The following is a 14,426-nucleotide window of genomic DNA, read 5'->3' as shown; positions in this document are numbered from 1 at the left end:
GGAAGGTCTTGTATAGACAGGTGTGTGGCTTTCCTAATCAAGTCCAATCAGTATAATCAAACACAGCTGGACTCAAATGAAGGTGTAGAACCATCTCAAGGATGATCAGAAGAAATGGAAAGCACCTGAGTTAAATATATGAGTGTCACAGCAAAGGGTCTGAATACTTAGGACCATGTGATATTTCAGTTTTTCTTTTTTAATAAATCTGCAACAATTCTGTGTTTTTGTGTCAGTATGGGGTGCTATGTGTACATTCATGAGGAAGAAGAATGAACTTAAATGATTTTAGCAAATGGCTGCAATATAACAAAGAGTGAAAAATTTAAGGGGGTCTGAATACTTTCCGTACCCACTGTAGCTATAGTCTATCCATGTTTGGGCAGAGTGGGAATGGTGGGTGTAAAAGAAAGCTTTGACCTGTTTCCTGTGGCAATGATTGCATGGAGTGTCTATTTATTGCTGTTTCACTTTCTTTTCATACTAGGTATGGGGAGAAGAACCCTTCTTTTGTGGTGGCCAGCTTTGACAGCAAAGATGATGAAAAGATAGAGATTTCTCAGAAAGTGAATTATGCCATGGACAAAGTTACATCCGATTACCATTCTGGATCTTCATCAGAAGACGAAGTGTATATAAGTCCTAAAAAGACCCCTCCCACTCAAGTAATACCAAGAACATGTGACGTTTACCAGGTAATCAATCTCAGGGTTTTTCTGCATGCTTTTGTGGGTCAATCGGACAGAACAGTCCCCTTTCGGAGGGGCTATAGATGGGCTACATGATCGACACTTGTCTACCTTTTTTTCTTTCAAAAATTACATACATACATTATCATACCTTTTCTTCCTTCCAGCTGTCTGCTGGCCACTCCAGTGACCTCTACTTTGGTGTTGAGCAATCCTTACTGAAGGATGTTCACATATGACGTGTAGACGCTATGCAGTGCTGCAGTGGCACCACCCTCCTCCCCATTCAGGTGTGTCCGTGACATTCTGGGTTTAGAGGACGTGGGTTCAATAACCGGGGTGCGAGGGCATGTGTGTATGTGTAGATAGATGTATATAATATTGGGTATATATAATATTGGGTATATGTGTGTATGTATGTGGACAGTGTCAAGCTCGGCTGTTCGTGCACTGCAGTACTAAATGCTATGCCCAATATAGGAGAGATTCACACATAATCCAAGAATCCAAATTGGTACCAGAACATTGCTGTTTATGTATTAACAATTGTTAATGTATAAAAAAAAATGAGGTGTGTAGTAGTATATAAAAATGGTTGTCTCAGTTGGATCAGCTTTCCAACTGTGGAGGGGGTTATCCCCATCACTGAAGATTTGTATTCTCGATGCTTGTTATCGTCCCATGTTTGTGGGAATTAATATGGTGGTTAATAAATTTCATTGGTGTTGAAGGTAATACACTAGGTTATGCAGAGATGGATAACCTCGCGCTTATGGTAGATATTGTGCATAAATTAATGAATTATTAATATGTGACTGTGGGTGTATAGCTGCTAGGTATTTGTGCCTTGTAGTGTTTTGGAGTTTCCCTGCCAAGGAGAGCAAAAGCTAAAGATAACCTAACCATCAGAGTGAGCGCTGAGGCTTGATTGTATATAGGACCAAATGGCTGATGATTCAGTCCAGTCAACTGCCCATCGTTTCTACATATGCAGTGCCCGCCCACACTTTAAAACCTACAAGAAAGACATTCTAACTCCTGCCCTACCCATGAAACCAGGTCCATAAATGATATCTACATTTTAGACAAAATTTAACCCTTTTACTAAGCCTACTTCAAAATAAGAACATTTAGGAGATATGCCAAACATATGCCTGCATTTTTAAGTATGTATATTTTTTCCTAATAAGGCTGATGTGTAAGAACACCCATTTACCACACTGGCCACTTTGTGCACTCTTACTTTATGCACTTTACTGGGCAAGGAATAGTTAATGAGCTGTACAGCAAGTGGAGCTGAGGTCATGTTTAAATCTGATATCCTCTCTTCTCATTTCCTTGTTTTTTTTTTTTTGTTTTTTTTTTGCATTTGAATGTCAGGCTCATTTTGCTCCTAAGCAACAGTAACTGGTTCTAAAATAAGCTGTATGTAGAGAGGACTGCCTTTGTACACAGTGTAGTGTGAGCCTGCCGCCTGGAAAAGGCTTGCTGCAACCTTTTTAATTCCTAATAAACATGATTCTGTATCCTGTAACCATAGGGAATCTGATGTACATGTTGGATGTAGCAAGATATCACTGAAGAACATAAAGGGAACCTGTAGTGGCAGAAATATGGGAATTGCCATTGCAGACTTATTTGTGAAGGTCAAAGCTTCAGGGCTGTTAGCCTTGTCCTTGGTAAGCTTTGACCTGGAACAAGCGTATGTATATTAGGCGGTAGGACATATGGCGAGATAGGTAGTGGTATATTAGGTGGTAAGACACATGGTGAGAGATGTAGTGGTAGATTAGGTGGTAGGACATATAGTGAGAGATGTAGTGGTAGATTAGGTGGTAGGATATATGGTGAGAGATTTAGTGGTAGATTAGGTGGTAGGACACATGGTAAGACATGTAGTGGTAGATTAGGTGGTAGGACATATGGTGAGACATGTAGTGGTAGATAAGGTGGTAGGACATATGGTGAGACATGTAGTGGTAGATTAGGTGGTAGGACATATGGTGAGACATGTAGTGGTAGATAAGGTGGTAGGACATATGGTGAGACATGTAGTGGTAGATAAGGTGGTAGGACTTATGGTGAGACATGTAGTGGTAGATAAGGTGGTAGGACACATGGTAAGACATGTTGTGGTAGATAAGGTGGTAGGATATATGGTGAGAGATGTAGTGGTAGATTAGGTGGTAGGACATATGGTGAGAGATGTAGTGGTAGATTAGGTGGTAGGACATATAGTGAGAGATGTAGTGGTAGATTAGGTGGTAGGATATATGGTGAGAGATGTAGTGGTAGATTAGGTGGTAGGACATATGGTGAGAGATGTAGTGGTAGATAAGGTGGTAGGACACATGGTAAGACATGTAGTGGTAGATAAGGTGGTAGGATATATGGTGAGAGATGTAGTGGTAGATTAGGTGGTAGGACATATGGTGAGACATGTAGTGGTAGGACATATGGTGAGACATGTAGTGGTAGATAAGGTGGTAGGACATATGGTGAGAGATGTAGTGGTAGATTAGGTGGTAGGACATATGGTGAGACATGTAGTGGTAGATAAGGTGGTAGGACACATGGTAAGACATGTAGTGGTAGATTAGGTGGTAGGACATATGGTGATACATGTAGTGGTAGATAAGGTGGTAGGACACATGGTAAGACATGTAGTGGTAGATAAGGTGGTAGGACATATGGTGAGAGATGTAGTGGTAGATTAGGTGGTAGGACACATGGTAAGATATGTAGTGGTAGATAAGGTGGTAGGACATATGGTGAGAGATGTAGTGGTAGATTAGATGGTAGGACATATGGTGAGACATGTAGTGGTAGATTAGGTGGTAGGACACATGGTGAGAGATGTAGTGGTAGATAAGGTGGTAGGACATATGGTGAGACATGTAGTGGTAGATAAGGTGGTAGGACATATGGTGAGACATGTAGTGGTAGATTAGGTGGTAGGACATATCTTGAGAGATGTAGTGGTAGATAAGGTGGTAGGACACATGGTAAGACATGTAGTGGTAGATAAGGTGGTAGGATATATGGTGAGAGATGTAGTGGTAGATTAGGTGGTAGGACACATGGTGAGAGATGTAGTGGTAGATTAGGTGGTAGGACATATGGTGATACATGTAGTGGTAGATAAGGTGGTAGGACATATGGTGAGACATGTAGTGTTAGATTAGGTCGTAGGACACATGGTGAGAGATGTAGCGGTAGATTAGGTGGTAGGACACATGGTGAGACATGTAGTTGTAGATTAGGTGGTAGGATATATGGTGAGAGATGTAGTGGTAGATAAGGTGGTAGGATATATGGTGAGAGATGTAGTGGTAGATAAGGTGGTAGGATATATGGTGATACATGTAGTGGTAGATAAGGTGGTAGGACACATGGTAAGACATGTAGTGGTAGATAAGGTGGTAGGACATATGGTGAGAGATGTAGTGGTAGATTAGGTGGTAGGACACATGGTAAGATATGTAGTGGTAGATAAGGTGGTAGGACATATGGTGAGAGATGTAGTGGTAGATTAGATGGTAGGACATATGGTGAGACATGTAGTGGTAGATTAGGTGGTAGGACACATGGTGAGAGATGTAGTGGTAGATAAGGTGGTAGGACATATGGTGAGACATGTAGTGGTAGATTAGGTGGTAGGACACATGGTAAGACATGTAGTGGTAGATAAGGTGGTAGGATATATGGTGAGAGATGTAGTGGTAGATTAGGTGGTAGGACACATGGTGAGAGATGTAGCGGTAGATTAGGTGGTAGGACACATGGTGAGACATGTAGTTGTAGATTAGGTGGTAGGATATATGGTGAGAGATGTAGTGGTAGATAAGGTGGTAGGATATATGGTGAGAGATGTAGTGGTAGATTAGGTGGTAGGACATATGGTGAGACATGTAGTGGTAGGACATATGGTGAGACATGTAGTGGTAGATAAGGTGGTAGGACATATGGTGAGAGATGTAGTGGTAGATAAGGTGGTAGGACATATGGTGAGACATGTAGTGGTAGATAAGGTGGTAGGACATAGGGTGATAAGCAAATGTGTATTCAAGGTCCGTGACCCACAAAGTTGTGATGGAAGGATCTGGATATCACTTCTGGAGTTTTTACCATCAGAAACCCATAACAGGTTTTCTTTTATTATATTCTTTAGAGATCACTACCCCCCGAACCTGCAATGCTATTTTGAGATTGCTGGACTCATTGTACCCCAACCACAGAAAATTTCTAATCTGACTGGTTGCTACATGGCGAAGACAGTTCCTATAAGGAAACTTCAAAGTGACCTCATTACAGGGTCACATAAAGGCAGGGACTGGGCAGCCTTGAAAAATTGATCTATACATACTTTGAGTTGGCCCATCGTTCAATGCGTGTGCTTCACTGCTTCCTGGCAACTGCAGGTATTCGAGGAAATAAAGTGTGGGACAGGCGATCGGTTTTCCACATACATCAAAAGGGTTGGTTAATGGCAGCTACCAGGGAGCAGTGAAGCGGCAGCACATACAGGCCACTGGAAAGGTAAGTGTAGCTGATCGTCTTTACAGGACTGCATTGTGGTGGCTTTTTTTTTTTTTTTTTTTTTTTTTCGACCCTGTGGTGACTAAATAGGGAAGGGAGATGCCTGATCTCCTCATTCTGATCATTTGGTTCCATTACCAGGAATCTGCATACCAGTGTTCTGACTCAAAATATATTACACAGCTTAGCCAGCACCTGTCTTGACTAGTTTCCTTTTACATTGCTGTTTTTATTTTCTGTTTTTATCATTTTTGTCCAGGTGCCTGAGTTTGTGCCACAGCTGACTCTTCCTATTTGGAACAAGAACCCAAAGAGGAGGCAGAATGCCAATTTCCAATATCAGCCACAGTTTGTGCCTAGCTATCAACAAGGAAGGAATAAGATATATGGGCAAGTACCATGGATGCCGCCTATGATGCAGAATGAACAGAACCATTGGACTAATCTACATATGCTGAGTGCTGGCCGCCAGTGCTTAGCCTAAGGATGAAGTGTAGTCACAATATGGATGGGAGTGTATACGTGTGTAGCACATAGGTCACATTGTTACCGTAGTGTGTTGCCCTAAGTGCTCTATTTCCAGAGCAATTTGAAAACCCCCTTATATTTAGCACTTTCTCCATGTACTACATGGAGGTTTTTTTCCTCCTCCAGCAACATATAACAAGGCTATCTTTTGAACAGCACCCTCTTCTGACCAAATGGAATATTGCAGTGGTTGGACTGTAGTCCTACCACGGGGGGTTGCAGTGCCTCCTGTTTTACCGCATTGATATTCCAAGCAGATTGAGGGTTTCTGCCATTAAGGCGGGGTTCACACTTATGCGAATAGAATGCGGGTTTCTCCACATCCAATTCGCATGAAAGGAGAGTGTGACCGGTTCTCAATGGAGCTTGTTCACACATCTTTGTGGCTGCTGCGAAGCAGATTGCACAGTTTTTGACTCGATTTCAGGTCCGAATTCAGGCAAAAATTTGGGACTGGTTCGTCCCTGAAACGGAGAACAGGGACACACCGGACCCCTACAGTGAGCCGCATCCGCATTGGGTGTGAACCCAGCCTCAGTCTTTTTTTTTTTTTTGCCTCGTGAACACAAGGAATTTTCCAAACTGCAAAACTGTATGTGGTCTCCATAGAGATAATGTGTATTTCAGGGTGCATTCACTACCTGAACACATCTCTATGCATGTATATGCTCTCTGAGTCTAATATTGATGCTGGACCAAACTGCAGAAGCATCCTTTTTTCTTTTTTTTTTTTTTTTATTTGTTGCACATTTTGTACAAGTAGTTTGCGAAACACTCTTGTTGTGGTTAGGGTTCTAGTTAAGTGCCTGAGTATTTTTTAATATTTAAATATTGTGACTTGCACAAAATCATGTTAATCAATTGTTGTCCTGGAAGTTTCTATACCAAATATTTATTTTCATGCTCGATTTAATTTTATGTATTAGACTAATGTCATTTTATTGTAATAAATATAATAAAAATAATGTATTACAGCAACATTAAACCATGTTGGAATGATTAAGCAGATGTTACAAAGATGGTATTTGTATTATATTTATGTATTTGTAACACCTGATATACTACATAAAAGTTAATGAAATAACACCGCACATCCTGGCTCGTGTATAATTTGTCAATTTCCAAGCTATGAGAGGACCTCTTCACTACTACTACTATTGTGCGGACCCTAAACATAAGCTTTGCATCAGAACTCCAGCCAAAAAAGATATAAAATGATTCAGCTTTTGCAGTACTTGCCTTTTTAATCAAATTTCCACCTTACCACTTTTCTTTCTGCCACTAGATATCCTCAGTTTGTATCTAACCCAGGCTGTGACTGAGCAGTAAATGGAGAAGCTGCAAAGTGATGAGTGCATCTCTCACTCTGTTCCTATCATCATGCTTCTTGTCAGCACATGAACCGATGGGCCCCTTGTACTGTTTCTTCCTCACACTTCCTGCTGTACAGGGACTGCAAGAGGCTAGTACTAGGGTAAATCCAGGTACTTGCAATGCTTGCATTTATTGATGTATAATTCCCAGCTGTAATCAAATCAATACAATAGCAGGCTCCCATCATCTGTACAACTGGTTCTTTGAAGCCTCTTTTCTGAGACACTTAAGCTAGTGAGTATCAGCGCTGCTCAATAATTGGCTTGTGCCAATTACAGTGGGTACGGAAAGTATTCAGACCCCCTTAAATTTTTCACTCTGTTATATTGCAGCCATTTGCTAAAATCATTTAAGTTCATTCTTCTTCCTCATGAATGTACACATAGCACTCCATACTGACAGAAAAACACAGAATTGTTGACATTGTTGCAGATTTATTAAAAAAGAAAAACTGAAATATCACATGGTCCTAAGTTTTCAGACCCTTTGCTTTGACACTCATATATTTAACTTCCATTTCTTCTGATCATCCTTGAGATGGTTCTACACCTTCATTTGAGTCCAGCTGTGTTTGATTATACTGATTGGACTTGATTAGGAAAGCCACACACCTGTCTATTTAAGACCTTCCAGATCACAATGCATGTCAGAGCAAATGAGAATCATGAGGTCAAAGGAACTGCCTGAAGAGCTCAGAGACAGAATTGTGGCAAGGCACAGATCTGGCCAAGGTTACAAAAAGATTTCTGCTGCACTTAAGGTTCCTAAGAGCACAGTGGCCTCCATAATCCTCAAATGGAAGACGTTTGGGACGACCAGAACCCTTCCTAGAGCTGGCCGTCCGGCCAAACTGAGCTATCGGGGGAGAAGAGACTTGGTGAGAGAGGTAAAGAAGAACCCAAAGATCACTGTGGCTGAGCTCCAGAGATGCAGTCAGGAGATGGGAGAAAGTTGTAGAAAGTCAACCATCACTGCAGCCCTCCACCAGTCGGGGCTTTATGGCAGAGTGGCCCGACGGAAGCCTCTCCTCAGTGTAAGACACATGAAAGCCCGCATGGAGTTTGCTAAAAAACACCTGAAGGACTCCAAGATGGTGAGAAATAAGATTCTCTGGTCTGATGAGACCAAAATAGAACTTTTTGGCCTTAATTCTAAGCGGTATGTGTGGAGAAAACCAGGCACTGCTCATCACCTGTCCAATACAGTCCCAACAGTGAAGCATGGTGGTGGCAGCATCATGCTGTGGGGGTGTTTTTCAGCTGCAGGGACAGGACGACTGGTTGCAATCGAGGGAAAGATGAATGCGGCCAAGTACAGGGATATCCTGGACAAAAACCTTCTCCAGAGTGCTCTGGACCTCAGACTGGGCCGAAGGTTTACCTTCCAACAAGACAATGACCCTAAGCACACAACTAAAATAACGAAGGAGTGGCTTCACAACAACTCCGTGAATGGCCCAGCCAGAGCCCTGACTTAAACCCAATTGAGCATCTCTGGAGAGACCTAAAAATGGCTGTCCACCAACATTTACCATCCAACCTGACAGAACTGGAGAGGATCTGCAAGGAGGAATGGCAGAGGATCCCCAAATCCAGGTGTGAAAGACTTGTTGCATCTTTCCCAAAAAGACTCCTGGCTGTATTAGATCAAAAGGGGGCTTCTACTAAATACTGAGCAAAGGGTCTGAATACTTAGGACCATGTGATATTTCAGTTTTTCTTTTTTAATAAATCTGCAACAATGTCAACAATTCTGTGTTTTTCTGTCAGTATGGGGTGCTATGTGTACATTCATGAGGAAGAAGAATGAACTTAAATGATTTTAGCAAATGGCTGCAATATAACAGAGTGAAAAATTTAAGGGGGTCTGAATACTTTCCGTACCCACTGTATATGTGTACAAATAGATATCTTATTAAATCAATATCATACCATATGTGGTATATTATAAAGTGCTTAGTGATTAAAAAAACTCATATCATAAATATTTAAATCCAAGCAAATATGCAAAAATCTTATAAATTATAAAGTGCTATATATTCATTAGTGTAAACATATAATTAATATCGATTATAAAAGTGTCCAGTGCTCAGTGACCATATTTAAATTAATCTCCTCTTCATACAAAAGTGCTCAGTGCTTGTCTGCTGTCTTATGCCAGAAATGGTCAAAGTGCACAGTGCTCAGATGTCTGGGTGCTCCCCTCTCAGTCCCCTACTCACCGGACTGTAAGAGGAATCAAGCCTTATAAGCATAAACAAACGATCAGGATCCCAGGACAGCACCAAGTTAACAGCACCTCAGATCAGTATCTCCTCATATACAGGTCGCAGCAATCTCCGATACATATCCAGGGTTATAGATCCACCAAAAAGTTCAAATGGAGAGACCTCATCGTGCAGTATTGCCAACTTTATTCAAGAATAATTAAGATTGCACTTACAGCGTATAACATCAAAATATACGGTATCGGCTCCTAATATGGAGACGCCAATCTTTCCTCTGCGTTCCACCCGCTCGGACCGGAAGTGACGTAGTGCGTGAGAGTAACGGCTTGACACGCTTCGCTCTGCCAATCAGAGCATTCTCAAAAGCTTGAGAATCATCCTGTTTTCGAATTTAAAACTTTTCTGGGCCTATCCCTCCTCCTAGGCATTACTAAAAAGAGTCAGTTGCGGTCATATTGGTCCACTGACCCAATTCATCATATGCCCGTGTTCTCTGCTGCCATGGCCAGGACTAGATACGAGTAAATCTTGCGGTTCATGCACTTCTGTGACAATGAACTCTGTCATCCTCGGGGTGACCCTGAATATGACCAGCTCCACAAAATTCGGCCTCTCGTAAATCACTTCAATCAAAAGTTTGCAGCCTTGTATATGCCCCAACAAGCTTTCTGCATTAATGAGTCCCCGATTAAATTTTCTGGCCGCCTTGTTTTTAAACCTATTCTCCCCAGCAAGCATGCCAGATATGGGGTCAGGATGTATTCGCTCTGTGACAGGGAAAAAGGCTATACATGTAGTTTCCGAATTTACGAGGAAAAAGATAGCAATGTGGAGCCCCCCAACTGCCCAGACTACATGGGAGCAGTGGCAAGATTGTTTGGGACTTGGTGTCACCCTTATTCGGAAAGGGGTACCATTTATACATGGACAATTATTACAGAAGCATGCCACTTTTTAGTCACCTTTTTGATTTTGGAATTGGCACATGTGGCACCATATGACCTATTGCCAGGGCTTCCCCCAACAGCTTGTAGATTCCCGACATAGACAGGGGGAGAGAGCCTGCTTGAAGTGTAATAAATTGTTTGCAGTGAAGTGGAGGGACACACGGAATGTTCATTCTGTCCTCCATTCATGCAGATATTACGCCCAAACTGCAAAGGCGACTGGTGGTGTTGAGAAGCCTCTCTGTGTCCCTGAATACAACCTTAACATGGGGGGGGGGTGGACTTCAATGACCAGATGATGGCACCGTACTTAATTGCCCGTAAGGCCAGACGCTGGTACAAAAATGTGTCTGTATACTTATTCCAATTGGCTTTGCTGAACGTCAATGTGCTATACAAAGCGTCAGGAATAAGTGGATCCTTCCTAAAATTACAGGAAGAGATCATCACAGCCCTTGTGTATCCAGAAGGTGCTGTGGCACAAATTCACAATCCAGGCGTGACACCCACTATTTTTGTCCCTCCTGTCTTGGCCAATCTGGTCTCTGCATTGGGGACTGTTTCCGTCGCTACCACACACTAGTAGAGTATTAGTATAGGGTACAGCACGGCACAGTCTAGGGCACACTTTTACACAGGGTCTCGAAAGATATTAGAGGACTATCGCATTTTGAGAGACCCTAGCCTGGAACATTTAAAGTCCTTTTACAGTTCCAAAAAAAGTGTAAAAAAGAAAAGTGTAAAAACAAAACAAAATGGTTGTTGTTTTATTGAGTTAATTTTCTGTTCTTACTCTACTTTTTCTACTTTTACTGTACTTTATAATACTGTTATACTGTAATGTTTTATTGTTACTGTTTTTCATTGTTAACCATAGTTTGCTTTGCAGATACCACCATTTGCAGATACCACCATTCTTCTGTACTGTATGCTATTATAATGTAATGTTTTATTGTTACTGTGTTTTTCATTGTTAACCATGGTTTTCTTTGCAGATACCACCATTCTACTGGTTTACCGCACTGTATACTATTACATTGTAATGTTTTATTGTTACTGTGTGTTATTGTTAACCATTGTTTGTTTTGCAGGTACGCCCAACAGCGTTTGCTCTCAATATATACGGGAATCAATAATTGCAGCACTGTAGGAGGTGTTTTCCCCACCGCAGTTAAAAAAAAAAAAAAAGAGCATATATGGCGAAGCATAGGGGATGGGGTGGACACAGAGTGCAGATCTCCCCTATGCTTCGCAATATATTTTTAACACTTTTCTTGGCTGAGATTTCTTCATCCACATCATTCCATGCGAATGGAGGAATCTGCTCTTCTTTTTTTTGTTCAGTCCATGGTCTGAACGGGAAAAAAAAGAACATTGCATGTATTTCCATCATTAGAAGTGGGTGGATGATGAGAGGTCTAATGGTGGGCATATCACACACTTTCTGGTGGATGAAGAAATCGCTACATCGATCAATGTCAATGGAGGAATCTATTAGGTTCTATTTTTAGTCAGCCTAAGGCTATATGAAAAAAAAAGAACCTTACAACATATGCCCAACAAGGACCAGCAACATACTGGTACGTCACTGGACTTTGAGTGGTCATACCAGGATTATGCCTGCATATTTAGGCATCTTGGTATCGTGTTTTTTTTTTTTTACAGCTCCCGGTCAGCTTTCATGTAAAAGCAATCCTAGCAGATAATTAGACGCTAGACTGCTTTTACAAGCAATGGGATGGGGACCCCCTCCCGCCACCTTCCACGTTTTTCTCTGGCTCTCCTGTCACACTGGGTAACCCTAGACTGCAGCCGGTGGTTCTGTCAGCTGACTATAGAGCTGATTGGAGACCAGAATGGCTTCAATTATTTCTATGGCCTAAGATACTGGAATTACAAGAATTTCATGACTTCGGTTTCGCCAGATATAAACAGTGCCGTTTGTAAATTGGGAAAGCATCTTATCGTGCCAATCTTGATGTGGTCACATGCTTTAAGGGCAGAGGAGAGATCTAGAGTCTAATAGACCCCAATGTTTTTTTAAAAAGAGTAACTGTCGCTACTTATTGCTATCATAGGGGATATTTAAATTCCCTGTGATAACAATAAAAATGATTAAAAAAAAATATATAAAAGGGGAAGGTGTCCAAATAAAATAAAAAGCAAAATTAATTAGAATAATAAATACATTTCAAGCAGCCCTGTACTCCCCGTGTTTGCACGCAAAGGCGAACATACGCATCGTTCTGGTTTCATATGTAAAAAGCAATTGCATCATGCATATGAGGTATTACCACGAACGTCAGATTGAGGGCAGTAATTCTTGCAGGAGAGATTCTTTATAAATCTAAAGTGGTAACCTGTAAAGCCTTTTAAAAATGTACGTAATTTGTTGCCGTTGCATGGGCGTCCGCAATTTTAAAGCATGTCATGTTTGGTATCTATGTACTCAGCATAATATCATCTTTTATATTTCCCAAAACAATTGGGAAATATGTAGTGTATGTGTGCATTAAATTTTAAAAAAGTGTTTTTTCCCAAAACATTGCATTTGGAAATTTTCTGCGCAAATACAGTGTACAAAAAAATTGCAACACCCACAATTTTCTTCTGTAGGGCTTCTGCTTTAAAAAAAAATATAATGTTTGGGGGTTCAAAGTGATTTTCTAGTAAAAAATAATTTTTTCATGTAAACAAAGTGTCAGAAAAGGCTTGGTCTTCAAGTGGTTAAAAGAGTGGGTGATGTGTGGCATAACTTTTTAATATTGCGCATAAAATGCCAGGACAGTTTAAACACCTCCCAAATGACCCCTTTTTGGAAAGTAGACACTCCAAGGTATTTGCTGAGAGGCATGTTGAGTCCATGCCATATTTTATATTTTGCCACAAGTTTTGGGAAAATTACAATTTTTTTTTTTTGTGCTGAACACCCCTGATCAGTGTCCAGACCCCCTTAGCAGAGTTCCGGCCTAGGATGCCTCCCCACCTGGTCAGGCTGGCATCCGTGGCGACCACTGTCCAATCCAACGGAGAGAAGATTTGCCCTGTTGAAGCACTGGAAAATGAAGCCACCAGATCAGGGACCCTCTCGTTCCCCAGCTCAGGCAGTTCTGATTTTTCAGAGACTGCGGACACTTGTCCTATTTCACCAGAATCTCCCTTTGCAGGGACCTCCTGTGGAACTGTGCAAACAGAACTTCTTGTGAAGGTAGAGACCATCAGGCCCAACACCTGCATACAGGTCAGAAGGGAAGACCAGCTGCTGGACAGCAGGAAATGAAATGCAGCATGCAATTTCTGGAGTTTGTCCAGAGGAAAGAACATTCTGGCTAGAGCCGAGTCCAGAGTCCGACCCAGATAGTCCAACTTTGTAGAAGTAATCAGAGCAGACTTCTGATAATTCAGAAGCCAGCCGAACTCCGTCCGTATAGTGATGTCCACGTTGTCCACCAGCGCAGTTGGGGACTTCGCTCGCAGGAGAAGGTGGTCCAAGTAGCCCAGTACCACGATCCCCCCACTGATGTAACAATGCCAGGGGGACCACCCAGTCACAGATGAAGGGGAGTGCCTAACAGACAGGAGGGGAACCCAGGGGTCAGACCGTCCCATGGAGGGACCCACAACCATCCCAAGACCCTCCAGGGGAAGAGGGGGGACAACTACGTACCAGGAACCAAGTTGGCACCCCCATCAAAATGGGGGTCTGTCAGCCAGGAGTAATGCTGCAATGCAGCCCGAGACCCGGTCGTATGCGACCTTGGGAGGCGTTTATCTCGCAGGCCAGCCCCCGTTCAGTGGGGCTATGTCGGGGCTTGACTTTTTACCTATTTTGTTACATTACAGTCTTAGGTTCAATGTTTTGTTAATCTGATATTTATGTGATGGATCAGAACACAACAGTCTAAGTTGGTGAAGTGAAATGAAAATATGCTCATTAGAGCAAAGTTTGTAAACCGCTTTTTGTTCTTGAATTTAAATAAACTATTTTGATGGAAAAAAAAAAAAAAATGGTATCTTTGAAGGAAACCCTTGGTAATAAATGGAGGCATTGCAACTGCTTAATCGCCATTGTGACTTGGAACAAGCATACACCTTTTTTTTTTTCCTATAACTTTCAAGATC

General features: G+C 41.8%; 1 protein-coding gene across 1 annotated transcript in view; it reads left to right on the top strand.

The window, feature by feature from the left end:
- BTG3 (BTG anti-proliferation factor 3) overlaps positions 1-5,890 on the top strand; it is a 73,396-nt gene extending 67,506 nt beyond the window's left edge. The window contains exons 4-5 of the mRNA XM_082246575.1: positions 488-695; positions 5,488-5,890. Of these exons, the coding sequence (XP_082102701.1) occupies positions 488-695; positions 5,488-5,712 (433 nt within the window). The 3' untranslated portion in view covers positions 5,713-5,890. The remainder of the gene's footprint in view (positions 1-487; positions 696-5,487) is intronic.
- Positions 5,891-14,426: the final 8,536 nt, after the last annotated feature.

This window comes from Pelophylax lessonae, assembly GCF_965119305.1.
Source record: "Pelophylax lessonae genome assembly, chromosome: 2".
In the NCBI taxonomy this organism is placed as follows: domain Eukaryota; kingdom Metazoa; phylum Chordata; class Amphibia; order Anura; family Ranidae; genus Pelophylax; species Pelophylax lessonae.
Note: the sequence above shows the minus strand (reverse complement) of the source record. Positions and strands in the feature narration are given on the sequence as shown.